The sequence below is a fragment of the Entelurus aequoreus genome, linkage group LG01 (assembly GCF_033978785.1).
Source record: "Entelurus aequoreus isolate RoL-2023_Sb linkage group LG01, RoL_Eaeq_v1.1, whole genome shotgun sequence".
Classification (NCBI taxonomy): domain Eukaryota; kingdom Metazoa; phylum Chordata; class Actinopteri; order Syngnathiformes; family Syngnathidae; genus Entelurus; species Entelurus aequoreus.
In genome coordinates, this window is record NC_084731.1 from 54,950,834 (window position 1) to 54,977,704 (window position 26,871).

Below are 26,871 nucleotides of genomic sequence, written 5' to 3' on the forward strand. Positions count from 1 at the left end.
TGCGACTTTTATTCAGTAGAATTCCAACTTTTATTGTAATAATGCACAAATGTTCAGTTTTTCTTGTAAAATTTTGACATCCGTTGAGTAAAATTACGACTTTTATAATAATACTGCCAAAAGTTTTTCTTGTGAAATTGTGACCTTTTTCTTGTGAAATTACAACTCATTTTTCACAAGAAGCTTTTTTATATTTGCATAGTATGTATATATTATTAATGTTGTAAATACAAATCTTTATATGTCTAGAAAGGGTGGTCCTAAAGAGTTCCGCATTATTCGGAGGTCTCAAGAAGGTAACAAATACAAGTGTGTGTGTGTGTGTGTGCGTGTGTGTGTGTGTGTGTGTGTGCGTGCGTGTGTGTGCGTGCTCGTGCGCGTGTCTTCACAGTACTCACCTCATGGATGCCACCGAATACAACTCTACAACAAAAAGAAAATATGTTTAGTGTACACCTAAAAGACAGTCTAACACAGGAATTGTCTCAAAGTGGGTGTATACACCCATATAGATAAAACATTTTGGGGGGGGAAAGAGGCTTCGCTACACATTTGAAAATAAAACCCGAAACTCTGCCAAGTATTTTTGTTTTTTAAACATTTGTTAATTGCATTTACAGTCCAGAAATACAATTGAACACATGTCAAATATTATTGTTTTTCTCTCCCCAATGAAGTACCCCACAAAAATTATATTAAAAATAAAATAAAAATAATAATCTAGAAAAAAAAACACGTTTCAGTCAAATAGGCAAATATTGACATGAAGCCACAGACAACTGCGCTCCTGAATGTCCCCAACCTGGTGCAGCAATACACAAAATCAGACAAAAGGCTCATCAATTATCTACCTTTCAATTACTGTTCAATCGAGGTTAAATTTGAGAACAGTCTCTTTGATGTATTTTAGGAAACCATCCCGTACTTCCTGAAACTTCACAGAACAACCCTTGAACGTCAGCCTAATTTTCACCAATTTAAGGAAATAAAGAACATATTTAATCCAGCGGGTGTGGCTGTTGCCTTCTAATTTAGCACAATGAGTCTCCTAGGCAATAAAGTAGTGAATACTACCATGTTCTTTTTGGATTTGCTAAGAGAAGATGACAGTTCTCTGAGCTGCCACCTTACCGTGGTAGAGGAGTTTGCGTGTCCCAATGATCCTAGGCGCTATGTTGTCCGGGGGCATGGAGGGTCTCCCAAGACAAACAGGTCCTAGGTGAGGGATCAGACAAAGAGCAGCTCGAAGACTTCTATGGGAATGCAACAACAAGGACTCAGATTTCCCTCGCCCGGACGCGGGTCACCGGGGCCCCCCTCTGGAGCCAGGCCAGGAGTTGGGTCACGATGGTGAGCGCCTGGTGGCCGGGCCTGACCCCAACTCGGACATGGGAGGAGTTCGGGGAAGCCATGGAAAACGACTTCCGGACGGCTTCGAAGCGATTCTGGACCACCATCAGCCGCCTCAGGAAGGGGAAGCAGTGCACTCTCAACACCGTGTATGGTGCGGATGGTGTTCTGCTGACCTCGACTGTGGATGTTGTGGCTCGGTGGAGGGAATACTTCGAAGACCTCCTCAATCCCACCAACACGTCTTCCTATGAGGAAGCAGTGCCTGGGGAATCTGTGGTGGGCTCTCCTATTTCTGGGGCTAAGGTTGCTGAGGTAGTTAAAAAGCTCCTCGGTGGCAAGGCCCCGGGGGGTGGATGATATCCGCCCGGAGTTCCTTAAGGCTCTGGATGCTGTGGGGCTGTCTTGGTTGACAAGACTCTGCAGCATCGCGTGGACATCAGGGGCGGTACCTCTGGATTGGCAGATCGGGGTGGTGGTTCCTCTCTTTAAGAAGGAGAACCAGAGGGTGTGTTTCAACTATCATGGGATCACACTCCTCAGCCTTCCCGGTAGGGTTTATTCAGGTGTACTGGAGAGGAGGCTACGCCAGGCAGTTGAACCTCGGATTCAGGAGGAACAGTGTGGTTTTCGTCCTGGTCGTGGAACTGTGGACCAGCTCTATACTCTCGGCAGGGTCCTTGAGGGTGCATGGGAGTTTGCCCAACCAGTCTACATGTGTTTTGTGGACTTGGAGAAGGTATTCAACCGTGTCCGTCGGGAAGTCCTGTGGGGAGTGCTCAGAGAGTATGGGGTATCGGACTGTCTGATTGTGGCGGTCCGCTCCCTGTACGATCAGTGTCAGAGCTTGGTCCGCATTGCCGGCAGTAAGTCGGACAGATTTCCAGTGAGGGTTGGACTCCGCCAACGCTGCCCTTTGTCACCGATTCTGTTCATAACTTTTATGGACAGAATTTCTAGGCGCAGTCAAGGCGTTAAGGGGACCCGGTTTGGTGGCTGCAGGATTAGGTCTCTGCTTTTTGCAGATGATGTGGTCCTGCTGGCTTCATCTGGCCAGGATCTTCAGCTCTCACTGGATCGGTTCGCAGCCGAGTGTGAAGCGACTAGGATGAGAATCAGCACCTCCAAGTCCGAGTCCATGGTTCTCGCCTGAAAAAAGGTGGAATGCCTTCTCCGGGTTGGGGAGGAGACCCTGCCCCAAGTGGAGGAGTTCAAGTACCTAGGAGTCTTGTTCACGAGTGAGGGAAGAGTGGATCGTGAGATGGACAGGCGGATTGGTGCGGCGTCTTCAGTAATGCGGACGTTGTACCGATCCGTTGTGGTGAAGAAGGAGCTGAGCCGGAAAGCAAAGCTCTCAATTTACCGGTCGATCTACGTTCCCATCCTCACCTATGGTCATGAGCTTTGGGTTATGACCGAAAGGACAAGATCACGGGTACAAGCGGCTGAAAAGAGTTTCCTCCGCCGGGTGGTGGGGCTCTCCCTTAGAGATAGGGTGAGAAGCTCTGTCATCCGGGAGGGGCTCAAAGTAAAGCCACTGCTCCTCCACATCGAGAGGAGCCAGATGAGGTGGTTCGGGCATCTGGTCAGGATGCCACCCGAGCGCCTTGGGAAGACTATGTCTCCCGGCTGGCCTGGGAAGGCCTCGGGATCCCCTGGGAAGAGCTGGACGAAGTGGCTGGGAAGAGGAAAGTCTGGGCTTCCCTGCTTAGGCTGCTGCCCCCGCGACCCGACCTTGGATAAGCGGAGGAAGATGGATGGATGGATGGAAGATGACAGCGGGGTCACCCCAAATAGTACGCTTTTTAGAGGATTCAGCTTGATCTTTTCGCCAATTACCAAAGAGTTAAAACTTTTAATTTAAAAAGTTAGCATGTTAATGTTACTATGCTAGCATGCTAACCATTTCCACCAAGTGCCACCTTAGAAAACAACAATGGTACTCTCCAAGTACCACCATAATGACTGACATTGAAATACAGTAGCGTAGTAGCCCTACGTATTCATTACAAACAAGGCAGAGGTTTTATTCAACAAGTGTATGTCATATTTTTGGCCACTATAACATCACACACAGTTTGAACAGTAACACTGTGTTGGAATATAGGAAAATAAAACACTGTACTTAAATAGTGAATCAATTCGTTGGCGTACCACTCGTGGTACACGTAGTACAGTTTGAGATAGTGATGTGCGGAGCGATACTGAAATCAAAACATCGATACTTTTTATACTGCATACTGAAAAGTAAAAGTATAGGGGCGCCATATTGATGTATTTTTATTAAAAATGTTATCAATAAAAAAAAATGCTTAAAAACATATTTTGTTTCAGCTTTGCATTATTGGTGACTAAGTGAATTATTATTATTATTATTATTATTAGTTAGAATATTTACTCTTCTTCTCATTGCATACATAACTTTTTTTCTTTATACATTTTTACTATAGTTTTTCCACATGTAAGTATAAAATAATAATAATAATACGATGTGTCAAAAATATTAATGTTCAGTTACACATTTAACAGTGTTTATTATGGTTGTTGTAATTTTTAAAATTAATTCATAATTTAGTATTTTATTTTTTAATTAGCTAACTAAACTGTATTTATATTTTAAGTATATTTTATTTTTTATTGAAAGCTTGTAATATTTTAGATCAGGGGTGTCTAAACTTTTATCACCAAGGGCCACATACTGAAAAGTCAAGTATGGGGAGACCATTTTGATATGCTTTTTATTCAAAAATAAAAACTGCTAAAAACAGATATATATATTGAAAGACAAAACTTTGTGTTATAGGTGACTAAGTATATTATTATTATTAATTTTTTTTTTTAATCAAATTTTTTGGTCTTATTTCTTACATTTGTACTATTGCTTTTTAGATAGGCTATTATTTGAAAATACACAACCTTTAAAATTTTAGCAGACATGTGACGTTAGGTCATACTTGCCAACCCTCCCGTTTTTAGCGTGAGAATCCCGGTATTCAGCGCCTCTCCCGACAACCTCCCTTCTCCCGACAAACTCCCGGTATTCAGCCGGAGCTGGAGGCCACGCCCCCTCCAGCTCAATGCGGACCTGAGTGGGGACAGCCGTTCTCATGTCCGCTTTCCCAGCAGCTTGCCTGCCCAATGACGTCATAACATCTACGGCTTTTAGAGAGTAGAGTGCACAACAAGCAGAGAGAGTTCTTGGTTTCTTATGTGGGTTTATTGTTAGGCAGTTTCATTAACGTCCTCCCAGCGCGGTAACAACACACAACAACAGCAGTCACGTTTAGTCTACTGTAAAGCAGTTCGTCTGCCATAAACAGCAATGTTGTGACACTCTTAAACAGGATAATACTGCCACCTACCGGATAGCCTGCAGAATACTGAAATTCAAGTATGTCTTTTATTTATATGTATAATAAAATTAAAATAAAATATATATATAGCTAGAATTCACTGAAAGTCAAGTATTTCATACATATATATATATATATATATATATATATTATATATATATGTGAAATACTTGATTTGGTGAATTCTAGCTGTAAATATACTCTCCTCTTAACCACGCCCTTGGCCACGCCCCAACCACGCCCACTGCTCTTAAACAGCTGCCTCATTAATATTCGCAGTGAGGCATGGTGGGAACCAGGAAGTAGAGACGAACACTAAAACAGCGCGGATACAGTTTACACTATTATTTGTGGCACCTCTGATAATACACATTCTGGATTGAACAACTCAAAATGTGTATTGGCCCACCTCAGGTGAATTTACTTCATTTTTTGTGCAAGGTTCTTAAGCTGAAAACGATTCATATGCAAAACAGGTATGAAAGTGACAGGAGTGTGTTGTTAGCTTAGCATTAGCAACGGAGTGTATGCTCTTGGGGTGCATATAGACACTAAAACCACATTGATGTGATTCGTTGTTATAAAAAGGTGACAGAACTGTGCTAAAATGCTACACCCTGTTATAGTTGTAAAATCAAATATGGCAAAAAGATGAGTGAGCAGGTCCTACTTTTTAGCCTTCTCATGCATAGACATCTTATAAGTAGACGCAGCATTGGCTGCTGTGACGCGAGAAATTCGGCCGCCATCTTGAAGTGGTGATGAGGAGCCGGCGAGCAGCCTAAACTGACAGTTGACAGGTAGAAAACAAAGATGCCGGGCTGGTGTTCAGCGTTTTCCTGCTCAAATGAGCGGACTGTTGAAAATAGGAAACAAAGGATTACTTTTCACAAGTAAGATTTAACATTAACGTGCTATTGATGGTATTTTGTGAAAAGAATATTATCACAGAGCTGAGAAGGAGCAAAGATCTGAACTCGTAGCCGCTAGCAAACAGGAGTATGACCATAATAGAATTGCTTGTCAATTAAATTAATTAAATTTAAAAATGTCATACTTGAATAACATAAAGTTGAAATAAATGATGAAGATAAAGATTTTAAAAGCCAACAGTTAGGACCACAGTCCAGATTGTGTAGGGGGGGCGGGGGGGATAATATATATTAGCTAACTGGACAATCAGATGGACAGTGGCTATACAGTATTATACAAGTCTAAATTTAATCTAGCTTTTCCAACCCAATTTTGTGTATCCCACCTTCGTGAAATGTGTGGGACTTTTTTCCAAAGCGACATACATAAAAAATACATATAAAACAATCACTGTAATCATTTAAGGGAAGAATGTAATACAAAATATCAATACAAAGTGTCAAGACAGAATAAACTCTCTGCTGCTGCAGCAACAGAGATACAGTCTATAGGTCCCTAAGATATAAAGATATCTAATGTATTCATACATTGTTTATGTAGGATATACGCATGTATATATAACCTAATCATATTGTTTCTTCAATTTAAAAATAGCTGACCGTATTTTTCCCCCTTCTCTGGGATTATATTCCCAGTTTTGATGTCGGACGTCTGGTCACTTATAGCATGTAAGAATATTCTATTACTGTTAAGCAAACTATAAATAATAAAACACGCCAAAACATGTGTCCTTTATCATAACTACACGTATGACAAAAAAACGTGCGAAAATCAGTGGTATTCAGTGAGGTAAGATTAATTAAATGCGCTGACAGTTTATTGCTCCTGCCAAATGAATTGCACTAAGTGGAGCGGATCACCACTCCAAGATGGCGGCCCCACGTCTCGTCAGCGCCAGTAGGCAGTAGCGGTCGATGCTGCGTCTACTTATAAGATGTCTATGTTCTCATGACATGCTGGTGATGCAACTTCCTGTGGACCACGTGACTTGGAAACTATGAATTAGAGATGGGGTTTACGGCTGTTTTAGTTTGATGGGAGCCGTTCCAAAGACTGGCTCGTTATTATAGTTCTTTTTTTTTTCTCTGTTATTTTATTTTTTAGTAGCAAAATTATCACTCGTAGGCATTATAAGATAAGATGTGGATACTAATAATTTACGTTTACCCAAATATTACTGTATTGGTAACAATGTTTCTGAAATATTGGCAATAATTGTATTCATTTTTTGTTTTTACTGTAAGCATTCTGCAATGAGGTGGCGACTTGTCCAGGGTGTACCCTACCTTCCGCCCGTGTGCAGCTGGAATAGGCTCCAGCACCCCGCCCGCGACCCCGAAGGGACAAGCGGTAGAAAAATGGATGGATGGACTGTAAACATTCCTTAAGGTGGTCCCATGTCCCCATGCTTTGACAGTGATATCAATATTTTTAATTATCCCTAAACTAAAGAACTTAGTGCAGTGGTTCTTAACCTTGTTGAAGGTACCGAACCCCAACAGTTTCATATACACATTCACCGAACTCTTCTTTAGAGAAAAAAATATATACTGTATATATTTTTCAAATTCAAGGCAAAGTTATATGTTTTTTTTACTGGTGCACAAAATGACAGAGGTGTGGACTCGAGTCACATGACTTGGACTCGAGTCATGAATTTGATGACTTTAGACTCGACTTGACAAAATGTAAAGAGACTTGCAACTCGACTTGGACTTTAACATCAATTACTTGTGACTTCACTTGGGCTTGAGCCTTCTGACTTGACATGACTTGCTACTTTCCCCAAAACCCAACGATTAAAAAGTTATTCGGGAGCTCTCCATATCTTCCAAAGTGTACGTGTGTATGTCTGTCAGGGAGTGTGCGCTTTGTCAGCGTGTGTCTGTCAGTACAACAGCCAATTTAATTAGATCCATGTTGTTTTCGTCCCACCGCATTCATCCAATCAAATTGCAGAACAACCAACGAAGAAGAGCTCTCAAACAACGCGCTGGTGAGGAAAAATGACGCCAAAGATAGTTTCGTTCGGGTATTAAAACTACAACTTGGTCAACAAAAAACGAATTGCAACAACTCCAACTTCGTTTGACATTTGAAGTTGCAAACAGAAGGGTAAGTTTTGAATGTAAGCTAACGTTTATTGGCTAAGTAACATAACTTTTATTTGCTGTGTAGTTAAATCAGTGAGGCTGTAAACTCACTGTAAACCATAGACATCGTATAAGGGTACGCAGCATCGAGCGCTACTGCCTACTGGCGCAGACGAGACGCGGGGCCGCCATCTTAGAGTGGTGATCCGCTCCACTCAGTGCAATTCATTTGGCAGGAGCAATGAACTGTCAGCGCATTTAATTAATTTTACCTCACTGAATACCACTGATTTTCACGCGCTTTTTCGTCATACGTGTAGCTATGATAAAGGACACATGTTTTGCCGTGTTTTATTATTCATAGTTTGCTTAACAGTAATAGAATATTCTTACATGCTATAAGTGACCAGACGTCCGAGATCAAAACTGGGAATATAATCCCAGAGAAGGGGGAAAAAATGGTCAGCTATTTTTAAGTTCAAGAAACAATATGATTAGGTTATATATACATGCGTATATTCTACATAAACAATGTATGAATACATTAGATATCTATATATCTTAGGGACCTATAAACTGTATCTCTGTTGCTGTAGCAGCAGAGAGTTTATTCTGTCTTGACACTTTGTATTGATATTTTGTATTACATTCTTCCCTTAAATGATCATGTTTACAGTGATTGTTTTATATGTATTTTTTATGTATGTCGCTTTGGATAAAAGCGTCTGCCAAATACTTTAACATAAACATATACAAACACCTGAAAGTCTTTATGTCAGCTAAAACCACCAAATTGTTTCACTGGATTCAGAATAAAACTAAATTTTGTTTTACCCAACAATGTTAGTATTTTAATATTGTTACTTGAAGACTTATTCCTAGTTAAAATTATACTGTTAAGAAAGTATTGTCTTATACTTTGCCTAAAATGAGAACACATCATAATCAGTGGCGGCTGGTGAATTTTGTTTTAGGTGGGGCTGAAAGTTTGTAAACCAAACACCTGTAGGGGCGTCATCCTCCCCCAGAAGATTTATTTGTGATTTTCACATACAAATATTGAAGATCTTTGCTCCTTCTCAACTCTGTGGTAATATTCTTTTCACCAAATACAACTAATAGTACGTTAATGTTAAATCTTACTTGTGAAAAGTAATCCCCCGATTCCTATTTTCAACAGTCCGCTCATTTGAGCAGGAAAACGCTGAACACCAGCCCGGCATCTTTGTTTTCTACATGTAAACTGTCAGTTTAGGCTGCTCGCCGGCTCCTCATCACCACTTCAAGATGGCGGCCAAATTGCTCGTGTCACAGCAGCCAATGCTGCGTCTACTTAAAAGATGTCTATGGTTATAACGTCATTGCAAACACGGCAATCTGTTGCGTCCACTGCAGTTCGCTACCTTATTCATACGTTTTGTCAAGTGATTTTTTTTAAGCAGGGTTGCATGAGGTACCTATACTTTACGTTACGTTAGTCAATGTATCACACACAGTAACGTAACGTTAGACGGCGGTCAGCTGCACCGTGTATTTTAGCCACCTACAAAAAGACAAACATAGTCAAATAAAGGTCAGTTAAAATGTGTACTTTATTAAGAGTATGTGTACATATTGCATAGGGCCCTGACATCTAAAAAGTACAACTCTGTTCATTGTTATGTTCATGTATTTGTTATGTTTTTCATGTGTACGCACACATCAACACACATACAGTATGAGATGAGATAAGGTAAGAACAGGATAGAAACTGCTGTGGAACTAGTTACAATGCAATATGCCATGGAAATACAATGTTAACACTTTTGTGCAAATAAGTACAATTGCACTTGTTTTTTCAAATGTGTTTATTCTGTAAAGGAATGAGTTAAATGTTTAAAATGACTGGTTAACCTAGTGTGTGTGTGACAATCATTGGTACTTTAACTTTAACTTTAACTTTAATAGTGCTATTAAGAAGTGCAATGTCAGCACTATTTTTTTCCCTGCAATTTCCAATGTACTTGTTTTAATAAATAAATTCAGCGTTTTAAAAGCATACACAATCTGTGTAAATATATTAGTCTGTGGTTAAAAGGACTTGAAAGGACTCGAAACTCAAAATGCAGGACTTGGGACTTGACTTGAGACTTTCCAGTCTTGACTTTAGACTTGACTCGGGACTTGCCTGTCTTGACTCGGGACTTGACTCGAGACTTGAGGGCAAAGACTTGAGACTTACTTGTGACTTGCAAAACAATGACTTGGTCCCACCTCTGCAAAATGAACCGTGCATGAACATCACCTTGTTCAAAGAACAAAACCAACACAGTGCATGAACTTACAACCAATTACACACCTGCAAATCAGTGTGACTTCTGCTGTTGCATTTGAGAGACCAGTTCAAATATACGTGGCTTCATCTTGGCAAGTGCCACTCTCATGTCATTTTAAATGATAAATGATCAAATAAAATTATTTATTTATTTTCACAGCAAAGTCTGTTCCTTTTCTTCGTTTTCCACCCAGACATACAATACTAGTACACAGCTCATGAAAAATAATATTTTTTGTTATTGTCATTGTAAGTGGGCCAAAACACTTTTATTAGAAAATAATCTCATGGAAATGACAGCTGTCATTTGATTATAATAATAAAACATGTAATTTGTTATTTAGTCAGGTTTGGGACAGGTGTTCTCACATGTGCTCCACTGAATGCTCAAGGAGTTTTTGCGTTTGCTCACGCATATGGAAAATTAGAGGGAACTTTGTTTGAGGGTATCCATAATACGCCGGTAGGGAGAAGTTTTTATTTACGCAATGAGTCGGGTGTGTCTTGACCTCCGCGGCGGAGGCTCCGCCGAACCCCTGAAGCCCCTAGGGTTCGATCGAACCCAGGTTAAGAACCACTGACTTAGTGGCATTTCAATAATACAGATACAAATTCACAACACAATAATGTGATATGTATATGTTTACAAAAGTGTAAATACAATTTCAATTAAAAATAGGGCATGATAAAATATGTATATACAAAAATGTTCTATGCTATTTAGTGTACATCATGTGACCTACATCAGAACAATGAACCATAAAAGTGAATACAAAAATTATATAATAAAATCCATTAAAAATAATTTCAAAACTTGTAATTATTTAGTTAAGTTGCCAGTCGGGCGAAGTTGTCTCTGCATGTTCCTAGAAACGGCTCACAACAGCGAGTCAGTTCTCATCGTTCCCTAAAACAAACCGTTCAAAAGAATTGACTCCTTCATGAATGACACGTCTCTAATATGAAAACAAAATTCGAGGGGATGGTGTAAAAAACGTAGCAAGATTGACGTAAAACTAAGGTGTGAATTTTGGTTTTGAAGAGAACCAACTTTAAGTAGAGTGATCCAAATATGTCAAATATATAAACCTGCTGAAGGAAAATTATTATATTTCATTGTTAAAGTTCTTTATTTTATTCTAGTCTATCGTTCACAATCATGAGAGACAAGAAGACATAATTATTATTTTTTTGCATTCTAACATGTAAAAATCATCTCGTTCTAGGTGGCTAACAATGCAGCTAATGTTAGCAATTAATTCTACCTCTAAATCACTTTAAAATACCGTTCTGTAACCTGTATAAAAAGAAAACTGTAGCAATATTGTTATTGTAAGAGTGAACACTGAGGAACTCTTTTTCTGTCGTAGTAACACATCGGCATGCTACGGTATTAGCCGCAGAAGCTACGGAAAGAGATAAGCTAGCTTCTACGGCAGCACGAAACGTGAATGAGATCGTAATGCACAACACAATGCGATAGGACACCAATCTGTTTACAATATATTTACAATAATATTACAGTATCTGTAAAGTATTATTTCATGTTTTGTTTGTACACAGTTAGCCACAGTTATCCTGCTGGCTCCCATGATGAACAGTCGCATTTTCTTTCGCTCCCACTGTAGCATACAATCAAAGGCTCGTTTGATTCCACACTTTCTCCTTTTTCTATTGTGGATCACGGATTTGTATCCCCCCTCCTTTTTCTGGACATTACCACTACACAGCGGACTCTGATGCTCTTTTTGGTTCCAGTGGACTACACATCATCCACCTTAATGTGAACAGCCTCTCTGGAACCAAAAGGTAAAAATACTGTGTTTCTCTGAAACCAAATTAGATCAAAGTGTTTCTGACTCAGAGATAGAGATAGAAAACTTTTCGGTTATCAGAAAGGACAGTAATAAACATGGTGGGGGTGTCGTATGTATATTCACCAGGATATTGAATACATAACTCGCACTGATCTCAACCACAATGCCCTTGAATCTGTGTGGGCGGAAATCAAATTTAAAAACGCGAAGCCGGTACTGATAGTGACTGTATGTAGACCCCCCAATCAGAGTGATTTCTATGGGGCTCTCGAGGAGTGCTTGGCTGGGGTAGACAACATGGAGAAAATTATAACTGGAGATCTGAACACAGATATTCAACGCAGAGGGGCACCTGTCTTCAGATCCTACAGCAAGCTTTGTAATCTACACGGTCTTTCCCAGCTAATAACACTACCTACAAGGGTGTGTGATTCCACCCAATCAACCATAGATCTCATTCTCACTTCAGAGCGGTCTAAAATAAAAAATAGTGGGGTCATGATCTGTGGTCTTATCGACCACTATCTAACCTTCTGCACCCGCAAAATAGCTAAACCCAAAGCCAACGGCCACGTAACAGCCCAATCTAGATCCCTTAAAAAATACTCAAGTGATAATTTCAACCTAAAATTAGGTGAGTGGGACTGGTCCCCTGTGCTCACGAGCAACCTGGTCGATGATACTTGGGATCGCTTCAAAACAGCGTTCCTAACGATACTAAATGACATGGCTCCCGTGAGAACAGTCAGGATCAAAGCCCGCTCTGAACCATGGGTGAATCCGGACCTATTAGCTGCCATAAAAGACAGAGACAGAAAATACCAAAAGTGCAAAACCGAAGTAGATAAACAACCCAATAATAACCTCAAATTACTCCTTTCAACACTCAAAAAGCAATGCGATAAATTAAGAAATAAGACAACTAACCTGACTAAATCCTTAAAAAAAAATTACATTACCGACAAAATAGAGGAAAACACAAATAAGCCACGTGAGCTCTGGAAAATCCTCAACAACCAGCTTCCTGGTTGCAGCCAGAAACCAAACTCATCAACATCAAGGAGGGTGACTCCCTCATTACAGACAAAATGAAGGTAGTAAGCAGACTTAACACCTTTTTCACCAGCATAGCCACAACTCTAGTCAACAAGCTGTCCCACCACTCTGGTCGCTTTGGTGTAGAACACATTAAAGCCTTATACAGAAAGCTAGGAGTATCCAACAACAATTTCAAATTATAAATAGTCTCTGCTGACGAGGTGCTTAAAAAATTGAGCGCGCTCCACCCAAACAAGGCCACCGGCCTTGACAATATCCCCTCCAGATTCCTCAGGGACTCTGCCACCACCATTATCCCAATCATCACGCACATAATGAACCTCTCAATTACACAAGGCCAAGTACCAAAAGATTTCAAAATAGCAAGAGTAACTCCCCTCTTTAAAAAAGGAAGCAAATTAGAACCTGGCAACTACCGACCTGTTTCTATTCTCCGTTCCATTTCGAAAGTAATGGAAAAAATAGTTTATGAACAGGTCGATAGTTACCTTGCCACTAATAAACTCATGTACAAATTCCAATCCGGCTTCAGAACTAACCGCTCCGTTGACACATGCCTTCTCTATCTGACCGACCACATCAAACATGAGGTGGACGCGGGCAAATACTGCGGCATGGTCATGCTTGACCTTCAGAAGGCCTTTGACACCATTAACCACGCTATACTGTTGGATAAACTCAGAGCAATTGCATTTGATAAAACCTCATCGAGCTGTCTGCAATCTTACTTGGAGGGGAGGAAACAGGTGGTAGAGGTGAACGGCACCTCCACCCCAGATCCCACCTCACTCCTACCCACTTCTCCAAAGTGGGCTGGCTCAGGGTGGAGGACAGATTAAAACAACTTGCACTGAGCCTAGTCTATAAAATCCGCTACACCTCCCTGATACTGAAGTACATGTCAAACTACTTCCTTAACGTAAATGACCGCCATAACCACAACACCAGAGGGAGCTCCACTAACCACGTTAAACCCAGATTCCGATCTAACAAAGGTCTTAACTCATTCTCTTTCTATACCACATCAATATGGAATGCACTCCCAACAGGTGTAAAAGAAAGGGCATCTCTATCCTCCTTCAAAACCGCGCTAAAAGAACACCTCCAGGCAACTTCAACCCTAAACTAGCACCCTCCCTTCCACATCATACCTCTTTGGATTGTAAATAATCAAATGTAAATAATCAAATGTAGACACTTTTTCTTATACTTTCTGATCTCTCTCTCTGTCCACTACTTGCTGTACATATCTTACCAAGTCAGTCCTACACTGTTCCAATGTCCATTTCTCTGATGATGCAATTGTTGATGACTGAAGTGTTGATACCAACCAAACCTACCCCCCCCCCCTCCCCCCGGATTGTTAAGAATGTAAATAATTCAATGTATATACTCTGATGATTATCTTGTGTGATTGTATTAAGATGATAGTATATATCTGTATCATGAATCAATTTAAGTGGACCCAGACTTAAACAAGTTGAAAAACTTATTCGGGTGTTACCATTTAGTGGTCAATTGTACGGAATATGTACTTCACTTTGCAATCTACTAATAAAAGTTTCAATCAATCAATCAATCAGACAGTGTATGTACTGTAGATGTACTAACACGCATGACGTGGTCCGTGTATCATAATCAATATAAAGTGTGACTCACTCGATGGACAGTTACGCGTTTGGGCCAGCTGTCCGGGGACATTTTTTCCAGTTTATTTGGGTAAGCACTCAATTTTTGTCGAAATAGCATTGCTTCAACTTCAACATTTTGCAGCTTCGAGTCACTTTCACCTCACTGTCTCGGCTTCCGTCTGCTCCAACGTCTCACTCTTCCTTTGTGCTCGCTTCTAAAAGCAGTAGTTCATCCTCAGTATATTCAGATTCAAAAAGATAAGGTTGTGAATCCTCATTTGTCCAAAAATAGTCATCTTCGTTGTTTGTTACCAAGTCTGCCATGATTAAAAGACACACAACGGTTTTGTTTCCCGAAGTAGGAACGCACATTTGTTGCCAGAAGTCAGATGTGCACTGCTATGGAAACGGAAATAAATGTGCAGAATAATTACTTTCGGCAATGATTAAAATGACCAAAATACGGTAAATATTGTACATATTACATATTGTTATGAAAGTGTCTGTTACTACATTATATATATATACTTGCAGTGCGTATATTGATTGATTTTGATTGATTGATTGATTGAGACTTTTATTAGTAGGTTGCACAGTGAAGTACATATTCCGTACAATTGACCACTAAATGGTAACACCCGAATAAGTTTTTCAACTTGTTTAAGTCGGGGTCCACTTAAATTGATTCATGATACAGATATATACTATCATATATACTATCATCATAATACAGTCATCACACAAGATAATCACATTGAATTATTTACATTATTTACAATCAGGGGTGTGGAGGGGGGGAGAGGATATGGACATCAAGTAGTGGACATAGAGAGAGAGAGAGAGAGAAAGAGATCAGAAGGCATAAGAAAAAGTATCTGCATTTGATTGTTTACATTTGATTATTAGCAATCCGGGGAGGGTGTTAGTTTAGGGTTGTAGCTGCCTGGAGGTGAACTTTTATTGCGGTTTTGAAGGAGGATAGAGATGCCCTTTCTTTTATACCTGTTGGGAGCGCATTCCACATTGATGTGGCATAGAAAGAGAATGAGTTAAGACCTTTGTTAGTTCGGAATCTGGGTTTAACGTGGTTAGTGGAGCTCCCCCTGGTGTTGTGGTTATGGCGGTCATTTACGTTAAGGAAGTAGTTTGACATGTACTTCGGTATCAGGGAGGTGTAGCGGATTTTATAGACTAGGCCAGTGCAAGTTGTTTAACTCTGTCCTCCACCTTGAGCCAGCCCACTTCAGAGAAGTGGGTAGGAGTGAGGTGGGATCTGGGGTGGAGGTCTAGAAGTAACCTGACTAGCTTGTTCTGAGATGTTTGGAGTTTAGATTTGAGGGTTTTGGAGGTGCTGGGGTACCAGGAGGTGCATGCGTAATCGAAAAAGGGTTGAACGAGAGTTCCCGCCAGAATCCTCATGGTGCTTTTGTTGACCAGAGAGGAAATTCTGTAGAGAAATCTCGTTCGTTGGCTAACCTTTTTGATTACCTTGGTTGCCATTTTATCACAGGAAAGGTTAGCCTCTAGAATGGAACCTAGGTAGGTGACCTCATCTTTCCTGGTGATAACAATGTCACCTACTTTTATGGTGAAGTCATGGACTTTCTTAAGTTTGATGTGGGACCCAAACAGGATGAATTCTGTTTTACCCAAGTGTATGGATAGCTTGTTGTCAGCGAGCCAGGTGCAAGTTCTACAGAGCTCAGCACTGAGGATTTTCTCCACTTGTGACTTGTCCTTGCCGGATACCAGCAAGGCAGAGTCATCCGCAAACAAAAACAATTCACAGTCGCATGCCGATGACATGTCGTTTATGAATATTAGGAACAGTAAAGGTCCCAATATACTGCCTTGGGGGACTCCACAGCTCACCGAGAGGGAGGGGGACACAGTGCCGTTCATCTCTACCATCTGCTCCCTCCCCTCCAAGTAAGATTGCATCCAGCTCCATGAGGTTTTGTTAAATCCGATTGCTCTGAGCTTATCCAACAGTATAGCGTGGTTAACGGTGTCAAAGGCCTTCTGAAGGTCCAGCATGACCATGCCGCAGTATTTGCCCGCGTCCACCTCATGTTTGATGTGGTCGGTCAGATAGAGAAGGCATGTGTCAGTGGAGTGGTTAGTTCTGAAGCCGGATTGGAATTTGTACATGAGTTTATTAGTGGCAAGGTAACTATCGACCTGTTCATAAACTATTTTCTCCATTACTTTCGAAACGGAACTGAGAATAGAAACAGGTCGGTAGTTGCCAGGTTCCAATTTGCTTCCTTTTTTAAAGAGGGGAGTTACTCTTGCTATCTTAAAATCTTTTGGTACTTGGCCTTGTGTAATTGATAGGTTTATTATGTGCGTGATGATCGGGGCAATGATGGAGGCAGAGTCCCTGAGGAATCCATCCATCCATCTTCTTCCGCTTATCCGAGGTCGGGTCGCGGGGGCAGCAGCTTAAGCAGGGAAGCCCAGACTTCCCTCTCCCCAGCCACTTCGTCCAGCTCCTCCCGGGGGATCCCGAGGCGTTCCCAGGCCAGCCGGGAGACATAGTCTTCCCAACGTGTCCTGGGTCTTCCCCGTGGCCTCCTACCGGTCGGACGTGCCCTAAACACCTCCCTAGGGAGGCGTTCGGGTGGCATCCTGACCAGATGCCCGAACCACCTCATCTGGCTCCTCTCGATGTGGAGGAGCAGCGGCTTTACTTTGAGCTCCCCCCGGATGGCAGAGCTTCTCACCCTATCTCTAAGGGAGAGCCCCGCCACCCGACGAAGGAAACTAATTTCGGCCGCTTGTACCCGTGATCTTGTCCTTTCGGTCATAACCCAAAGCTCATGACCATAGGTGAGGATGGGAACGTAGATCGACCGGTAAATTGAGAGCTTTGCCTTCCGGCTCAGCTCCTTCTTCACCACAACGGATCGATACAGCGTCCGCATTACTGAAGACGCCGCACCGATCCGCCTGTCGATCTCACGATCCACTCTTCCCTCACTCGTGAACAAGACTCCTAGGTACTTGAACTCCTCCACTTGGGGCAGGGTCTCTTCCGCAACCCGGAGATGGCACTCCACCCTTTTCCGGGCGAGAACCATGGATTCGGACTTGGAGATGCTGATTCTCATCCCAGTCGCTTCAGACTCAGCTGCGAACCGATCCAGCGAGAGCTGAAGATCCTGGCCAGATGAAGCCATCAGGACCACATCATCTGCAAAAAGCAGAGACCTAATCCTGCAGCCACCAAACCAGATCCCCTCAACGCCTTGACTGCGCCTTGAAATTCTGTCCATAAAAGTTATGAACAGAATCGGGGACAAAGGGCAGCCTTGGCGGAGTCCAACCCTCACTGGAAACGTGTCCGACTTCCTGCCGGCAATGCGGACCAAACTCTGGCACTGATCATACAGGGAGCGGACCGCCACAATCAGACAGTCCGATACCCCATACTCTCTGAGCACTCCCCACAGGACTTCCCGAAGGACACGGTCGAATGCCTTCTCCAAGTCCACAAAACACATGTAGACTGGTTGGGCAAACTCCCATGCACCCTCAAGGACCCTGCCGAGAGTATAGAGCTGGTCCACAGTTCCACGACCAGGACGAAAACCACACTGTTCCTCCTGAATCCGAGGTTCGACTATCCGGCGTAGCCTCTTCTCCAGCACACCTGAATAGACCTTACCGGGAAGGCTGAGGAGTGTGATCCCACGATAGTTAAAACACACCCTCCGGTTCCCCTTCTTAAAGAGAGGAACCACCACCCCGGTCTGCCAATCCAGAGGTACCGCCCCCGATGTCCACGCGATGCTGCAGAGTCTTGTCAACCAAGACAGCCCCACAGCATCCAGAGCCTTAAGGAACTCCGGGCGGATATCATCCACCCCCGGGGCCTTGCCACAGAGGAGCTTTTTAACTACCTCAGCAACCTCAGCCCCAGAAATAGGAGAGCCCACCACAAATTCCCCAGGCACTGCTTCCTCATAGGAAGACGTGTTGGTGGGATTGAGGAGGTCTCCGAAGTATTCCCTCCACCGATCCACAACATCCGCAGTCGAGGTCAGCAGAACACCATCCTCACCGTACACGGTGTTGATAGTGCACTGCTTCCCCTTCCTGAGGCGGTGGATGGTGGTCCATAATCGCTTCGAAGCCGTCCGGAAGTCGTTTTCCATGGCTTCCCCGAACTCCTCCCATGTCCGAGTTTTTGCCTCCGCGACCGCCGAAGCCGCACACCGCTTGGCCTGTCGGTACCTGTCCGCTGCCTCAGGAGTCCTATGAGCCAAAAGAACCCGATAGGACTCTTTCTTCAGCTTGACGGCATCCCTCACCGCCGGTGTCCACCAACGGGTTCTAGGATTACCGCCACGACAGGCACCAACTACCTTGCGGCCACAGCTCCAATCAGCCGCCTCGACAATAGAGGTGCGGAACATGGTCCATTCGGACTCAATGTCCAGCACCTCCCTCATGACATGTTCAAAGTTCTTCCGGAGGTGGGAATTGAAACTCTCTCTGACAGGAGACTCTGCCAGACGTTCCCAGCAAACCCTCACAATGCGTTTGGGCCTGCCAGGTCTGTCCGGCATCCTCCCCCACCATCGCAGCCAACTCACCACCAGGTGGTGATCGGTAGAAAGCTCCGCCCCTCTCTTCACCCGAGTGTCCAAAACATGAGGCCGCAAATCCGACGACACAACTACAAAGTCGATCATAGAACTGCGGCCTAGGGTGTCCTGGTGCCAAGTGCACATATGGACACCCTTATGTTTGAACATGGTGTTCGTTATGGACAATCTGTGACGGGCACAAAAGTCCAATAACAAAACACCGCTCGGGTTCAGATCCGGGCGGCCATTCTTCCCAATCACGCCTCTCCAGGTTTCACTGTCGCTGCCAACATGAGCGTTGAAGTCCCCCAGTAGAACGAGGGAATCACCCGGGGGAGCACTCACAAGTACTCCCTCGAGTGAATCAAAAAAGGGTGGGTACTCTGAGCTGCGGTTTGGCGCGTAAGCGCAAACCACAGTCAGGACCCGTTCCCCCACCCGAAGGCGGAGGGAAGCTACCCTCTCGTCCACCGGGTTGAACTCCAACATGCAGGCTCTGAGCCGGGGGGCAACAAGAATTGCCACCCCAGCCCATCGCCTCTCACTGCCGGCAATGCCAGAGTAGAAGAGAGTCCAGCCCCTCTCGAGAGAACTGGTTCCAGAGCCCTTGCTGTGCGTCGAAGTGAGTCCGACTATGTCTAGTCGGAACTTCTCCACCTCGCGCACTAGCTCAGGCTCCTTCCCCCCCAGCGAGGTGACGTTCCACGTCTCAAGAGCTAGCTTCTGTAGCCGAGGATCGGACCGCCAAGTGCCCTGCCTTCGGCATCCGCCCAGCTCACATCGCACCCAACCTCTATGACCCCTGCTATGGGTGGTGAGCCCATTGGAGGGGGAATCTGGAGGGAATATTATCAAGGCCGGTGGCCTTGTTAGGGTGGAGCGCGCTCAATTTTTTAAACACCTCATCAGCTGTGACCATTTCTAATTTGAAATCATCGTTGGATACTCCTAGCTTTCTGTAGAAGGCTTTAATGTGTTCTACACCAAAGCGACCAGAGTGGTGGGACAGCTTGTTGACAAGAGTTGCGGCTATGCTGGTGAAAAAGATGTTAAGTCTGCTAGCTACCTCCATTTTGTCTGTAATGAGGGAGTCACCCTCCTTGATGCTGATGTTGGTGAGTCTTGTTTTAAGTTTCTGGCTGCAACCAGGAAGCTGGTTGTTGAGAATTTTCCAGAGCTCACGTGGCTTATTTGTGTTTTCCTCTATTTTGTCGTTAATGTAATTTTTTTTAAAGGATTTAGTCAGGTTGGTTGACTTATTTCTTAATTTATTGCATTGCTTTTTGAGAGTTGAAAGGAGTAATTTGAGGTTGATATTATTGGGTTGTTTATCTACTTCTGTTTTACATTTTTGGTATTCAGAGTATTTCCTGTCTCTGTCTTTTATGGCAGCTAATAGGTCCGGATTCATCCATGGTTCCGAGCGGGCTTTGATCCTGACTGTTTTCACAGGAGCCATGTCATTTAGTATCTTTAGGAACGCCGTTTTGAAGCGATCCCAAGCAACATCGACCACGTTGCTCACGAGCACAGGGGACCAGTCCCACTCATCTAATTTTAAATCGAAATTGTCATTGGAGTATTTTTTGAGGGATCTGGATTGGGCTGTTATGTGGCCATTGGCTTTAGGTTTAGCTATTTTACGGGTGCAGAAGGTTAGATAGTGGTCGCTAAGACAACAGATCATGACCCCACTATTTTTTATTTTAGGCCGGTCTGAAGTGAGAATGAGATCTATGGTTGATTGGGTGGAATCACACACCCTTGTGGGTAGCGCTATTAGCTGGGAAAGACCGTGCAGATTACAAAACTTGCTGAAGGATCTGAAGACAGGCGCATCTTTGCGTTGAATATCTGTGTTCAGATCCCCAGTTATAATTTTCTCCACGTTGTCTGTCCCTGCCAAGCATTCTTCCAAAGCCCCATTGTACATATTACATATTGTTATGAAGGTGTCTGTTACTACATTTTATATATATACTTGCAGTGTGCATATAAAACGTTGATGGAGGGTTTTGAAGTTGTTTTAGAGACTTTGAAGACTACAACGGTGACTCACTTTAGCAGCATCATCCAAGCGTTTTTTTTGTATCATCTTTAGAATACATTTTTAAAAAAGACATGTCTTCTTGTCTCTCAAAATTATTGCGAACGATAGGCAAAATTCCCCCCAAAAGTACAGTTCCCCTTTAATTACAATTTTACGAAGCAGGTACAGGCAGCAAATGCTATTTTCCCAGTGTTCAATGTAGTTCAAATTCATTATTTTAAATACTGTATTTATTGATATGCCATAAGATAAATGTGCCAAAAATGTTTTACAGTTAATTTGATCCTGCATTTACACAATTTATTTCCTGGGAAAGCGAATGGCCAATGTATAAATACTGTAAATACCTCTGTTAACTTTGTTACCATCTTTACTAACGTGTGTAAATACCTACCCAGAGTTCTTCGTCTGCGCGTTATGAGGATGATGAGGAGGACAATGAACGCCAGGAGGAGGAAGGCGGTGAGAACGAAGCCGAGCGGCATCAGGAAGTGATGTCTCTGGTCGGGCAGGACCACGTTGATGACCCGAGGAGGCTCCACTTTGTTCTCCTCATCTGAAAGGTGAGGAATACTCCACCTTTAGCTTCCATACTTCTTAACATAGTCATCACAAGTCCAAAAGTACCCTAAATATGCAAATACACCCAGAACTTAAATCACTGCCGTCATGGAGGTCTGTTAGGTTTTTTAACAATGGCTGAAGGCATGCATGTTTCCAACAGTTTCCCCCAGAATGAACAGTGTATGTTTTTTTGCGGAGTCAGCAGTTTTGGTTGGCATATTAGCTGTGGTAGGAAGACCACAGATGTATTTCTTGGAGACGAAACATGTTCTCGCTGGCAGACTTTTGTCGTCAATGCTTTTTTTGTTAACCATTTGAAAGGCTGGGGGGATTCAATCATTTCACGCCCAGGAAATGACAGAAGAACTTTCTTAGATTGGTGGTGTTTCTAGCAATGGACCACATGGGCGGCATTATCGAGAGGGCGCCGCAAGGATGAGGGGGGAAAATTATATTTATTTGTGCTGAGCGCTAATTTGCTCGTGTGTTGAATAGGGACCCTCGACAGGCGGAATACCGGGGGGTGGAAAGGGGGTCTCGCACAGGGCGTACTGCTTCACAAAATCAAAATGATCACAGCGAAAAAGTTTGTTATAACATTACAAGTTGTGGTGGCATAAAACGTATACATAGTACAGTTGTAACGGCTACTCTTGCGTTCAAAAAAGGTTCGAAAAAATAAAAATAAAGTAATACAGAGTAGTCTTGAGGAGGAGGTTTATGACTCACTAAATTCCTTAATAAGCACTCGCGGAGATGTTTCTAGATTCAAAATGATCATAATTTTTTTTCACAAACAAAAAATATTCTTTGTGGTTGACTTTCAACATAATCAAAATAACTTATTTAGCGGTAAACAAACTGTTTCACTCCTCACTCCTTCAACATAATAGACAGACAAAGGGCACCCAGCTGTCCTGTCTTCTTAATTATAGGAGGAGGAAGTGGCTCACCAGTAGGAGCGTGAGCAGCTGAAAACAATCAGTCAATCACAATGAAATCTAAAACATCCAATAATTAATCAACATCATTATTGGCATTATTTGATTTCATTGTCAAAACAATTAATAAATAAATAATATAGATAGGCTCCAACAACAGTAGTACCTCAACTTCAGAGTGTTTTGAGTCAAGAGCATCCTCTTGGCTGATTGTTATGCTTTAACTTGCAAATATGTATACAAACATACATATGTGTATATTTATATATGTATTTATATATTATATGTGTATATATATATGTGTGTGTGTATATATATATGTATATTACATACATATATGTACAGAATTTATGTATATGTGTGTGTGTGTGTGTGTGTGTGCGTGGGTGTGTGTGTGTGTGTGTGTGTGTGTGTGTGTGTGTGTGTGTGTGCACATGTTTGTACAGTATATATCATGTATATATGTAAATATTAATGTGTATATATATACATGTATATACATGTGTATATACATGTGTATATATGTATGAGTATATAGTTGTTTAAGTATGTATGTATATATGTGTATGTATGTATGTATGTACACTACAGTTAAAAAATTTGGGGTCACATTGAAATGTCCTTATTTTTGAAGGAAAAGCACTGTACTTTTCCATGAAGATAACTTTAAACTAGTCTTAACTTTAAAGAAATACACTCTATACATTGCTAATGTGGTAAATGACTATTCTAGCTGCAAATGTCTGGTTTTTGGTGCAATATCTACATAGGTGTAGAGAGGCCCATTTCCAGCAACTATCACTCCAGTGTTCTAATGGTACAATGTGTTTGCTCATTGGCTCAGAAGGCTAATTGATTATTAGAAAACCGTTGTGCAATCATGTTCACACATCTGAAAACAGTTTAGCTCGTTACAGAAGCTACAAAACTGACCTTCCTTTGAGCAGATTGAGTTTCTGGAGCATCACATTTGTGGGGTCAATTAAACGCTCAAAATGGCCAGAAAAAGAGAACTTTCATCTGAAACTCGACAGTCTATTCTTGTTCTTAGAAATGAAGGCTATTCCACAAAATTGTTTGGGTGACCCCAAACTTTTGAACGGTAGTGTATATATGTGTATATGTATGTATATAATATTGAATATAGGGCTATATAAATAAAGATTGATTGATTGATTGAATATATATAATACAGGGTCTCCCCCAGCGCTTTGTTCTTAAGGCGGCCGCCTTAACAACGAAGAGCCACCGCCTAAACTAGAGTCTTAACAAGCTGCTCTGCTTATTTCTGCCTCTGCCTCTGTCAGTACGTCTCTGCAGCACCCAGCATTGTCCCACCCACAGAACCATCTGATTGGTTACACGCAGAGCGGTAACAGCCAATAAGCAGTGCGTATTCAGAGCGCATGTTACATCCAATCAGCAGTGCGTATTCAGAGCGCATGTAACAGCCCATCAGCAGTGCGTATTCAGCGCGCATGTAGTCAGTGCTCCTTCGGTGGAGTGAGCAGAAAGGTGTTTAGCAGGTAAGGCAGCGGACTCTCCCCAAATTATAATAAACACCTCCCAGTCAACTACTAGTAACATCACTATGAGCCCGTTGATGTTCTAGAAACATAAGCGGCAGTTCAGCTCGCTCGCAGTCCTTGAGGTGAAGGCTAATTAGCTTTTAGCGTAACGTTAGCTCACTGTGCGGTGGGTGTGTGTGCGTGTTACGGACAGCAAAGCCCTGTCTGTCTGAGAGAAAGACAAGCATTATTGACCTACAGTTAACAACTAAGTTATTTCACTTTACCTGTTTCTGTGTTGATTGAGCTGTGTTGAAGCAGCAAAAAAGGACATTATGTTAAATGAAGAGTTTCCTGAAGCTGTCTCTGATAGTTGATATAATAATGTAACTGCATCACAAAGCCTACATGAACTCCATGGTTTTCATGGATGAATAGTCTCTCCTATTGCTATTGTGCTATTTTTTAGACTTAGACTTAGACTTGGACAAACTTTAATGATCCACAAAGGAAATTGTTCAACACAGTAGCTCAGTTACAATGATGGAAAGTGTAAGGATGGAAAGGACAATGCAGGTATAAATAGACTAATATAGCGATAAAAAAATCTAACATATATACGAATATCTACATAATATATGTACAGAATAATATACATACAGATATATTATATTATGTCTATAACATATATACAATATATACCAATGGCACAGTATATACAGTATATGTGACAGCAGCAGCATAAAATAGAGATTAGATCCAGCAGAAAATAGAAAATAGACATTATAAACATTATAAACAAAGAGAAGTAGCTAACATGTCAGGTTTCAGGTAATAGGCAGATGTCATCTATTGCTGTATGGCGAGTGATTATACAGCTGGATGGAGTGTGGAATGAAGGAGTTCTTGAATCGCACAATGCGGGAAGGAAGTTGAAGGAGCCTGTTGGAGTATGACCTCCGCTGTCCCTTAATTGTCAGGTGAGTGGGTGGGCAGGATTGTCCATGATGGCGAGCAGTTTGTCCAGTGTCCTCCTGTCCCTCACTGACACAAACGCCTCCAACTGCGTGCCAATAGTTTGGCCGGCTTTCCGGATCAGTTTATCAATCCAGTTTGAGTCCCTTTTGCTGGTGCTGCTCCCCCAACCAACCACTGCAAAGTACAGTGCACTGGCCACAACAGACTGATAAAATATATCCAACCGCTTGCTGCACACATTAAAGGACCTAAGCTTCCTCAGGAAAAAGAGTCTGCTTTGCCCTTCTTGTAAACAGCTTTGCAGTTGTCCTTCCAGTCCAGTCTGCTGTTCAAGTGGACTCCCAGGTACTTGTACTTCTCCACTACTACCACCTCCCGGCCCTGGATCTTGATGGGCACCACCGGGGTCACTCTCTTTCTGAAGTCGATGACCAGCTCCTTGGTCTTGTCCACATTAAGGACCAGATGGTTCGCCTGAGACCACTCCACAAAGTCAGCGATCAGTGTCCTGTACTCCAATTCCCGTCCCTCTCCGATACACCCGACCACAGCAGAGTCGTCAGAGTATTTCTGCAGGTGGCAGGACCTGGAACTATACTGGAAGTCTGGGTGAACAGGAAAGGAGACAGGACGGTCCCCTGTGGAGAACCTACACCACTGACCACAGTATCCGACAGGGAGCTCCCCAGTCGCACAAACTGGGGCCTGTCAGACAAGTAATCAGTGATCCAGAAGACAATGGATGAACTGACACCCATCCTGAGCAACTTGTCACTCATCAGAATTGGCTGAATGGTGTTAAAGGCACTTGAGAAATCAAAAAACATGATCCTCACAGTGCCCCTCCCACCATCCAGGTGAGAGTGAGCATGATGCAGCAGGTAGATAACAGCATCGTCCACTCCTACATGGGGCTGATATGCAAACTGTAGGGGATCCAGGGAAGGAGCCACCAGTGGCCTTAGCTGATCCAGCACAAGTTTCTCAAGGACCTTCATGACCTGGGACGTCAGGGCAACAGGTCTGAAGTCATTTGAGCCCGATGGGATGGGCTTCTTGGGCACCGGCACTATGCAGGATGTTTTCCATAGCACTGGTATCCGTTCTAGCTTCAGACTCAGGTTGAAGATGGAGTGCAGGATCCCAGTTAGCTGAGCAGCGCAAGTCTTCAGGATCCAGGGGTTGACTCGGTCACGGCCTGCTGACTTAGCTGGATTGACTCTCTCCAGCTGCCGTCTTACATGTCCAGGTGTCAGACACACCGGGCTGGCTTTCTCAGTGGGGGTGGAAGTGGGGGAGGGGGGAAAGAAACGGCTGTGGCAGGTAAAAGAGAAGGAGTTAGTGTATTGAAGTTCAGGGGAGGTGTGAGAACAGGAGTAGTGGGGGGAGGGCCAGTAAGGGGTGCATTGCTAAATCTATAGAAAAACAAATTCAGCTCGTTGGCTCTATCTACACCCCCATCCAGCAGTTTGGCTTTATTGTTGAAGCCTGTGATGGTTTTCATGCCCTTCTACACATCACGAGTGTTGTTCTGTTGGAGTTTAGCTTCAAGCTTCCTTCTATAGGCATCTTTCCCTTCTTGAAGCTGAACTTTGAGCTGCCACTGAATCCTCTTCAACTCGTCCCGATCACCGGATCTGAAGGCTAGCTTCTTTTTATTTAGCAGCACCTTTAGCTGGCTGGTG

General features: G+C 42.9%; 1 protein-coding gene and 1 long non-coding RNA gene across 4 annotated transcripts in view; one reads left to right on the forward strand and one right to left on the reverse strand.

Moving 5' to 3' along the window:
• The window catches only part of LOC133654621 (matrix remodeling-associated protein 8-like), a 73,631-nt gene that overhangs the window by 1,549 nt on the left and 45,211 nt on the right, over positions 1-26,871 (reverse strand). For 2 of the 3 annotated variants that reach the window (XM_062054757.1, XM_062054756.1), the window contains 2 exons: positions 21,590-21,751; positions 399-423 (listed from right to left, as the gene is read on the reverse strand). In XM_062054757.1, the coding sequence (XP_061910741.1) occupies positions 399-423; positions 21,590-21,751 (187 nt within the window). Of the gene's footprint in view, positions 1-398; positions 424-9,469; positions 9,985-21,589; positions 21,752-26,871 lie in introns of those variants that run through there. The other variant, XM_062054758.1, reaches the window with a different exon arrangement.
• LOC133654657 (uncharacterized) lies at positions 5,006-21,754 on the forward strand. The gene is made up of 3 exons (XR_009826898.1): positions 5,006-5,117; positions 6,881-7,025; positions 21,594-21,754. It is a non-coding gene; the product is annotated as an uncharacterized LOC133654657 (long non-coding RNA).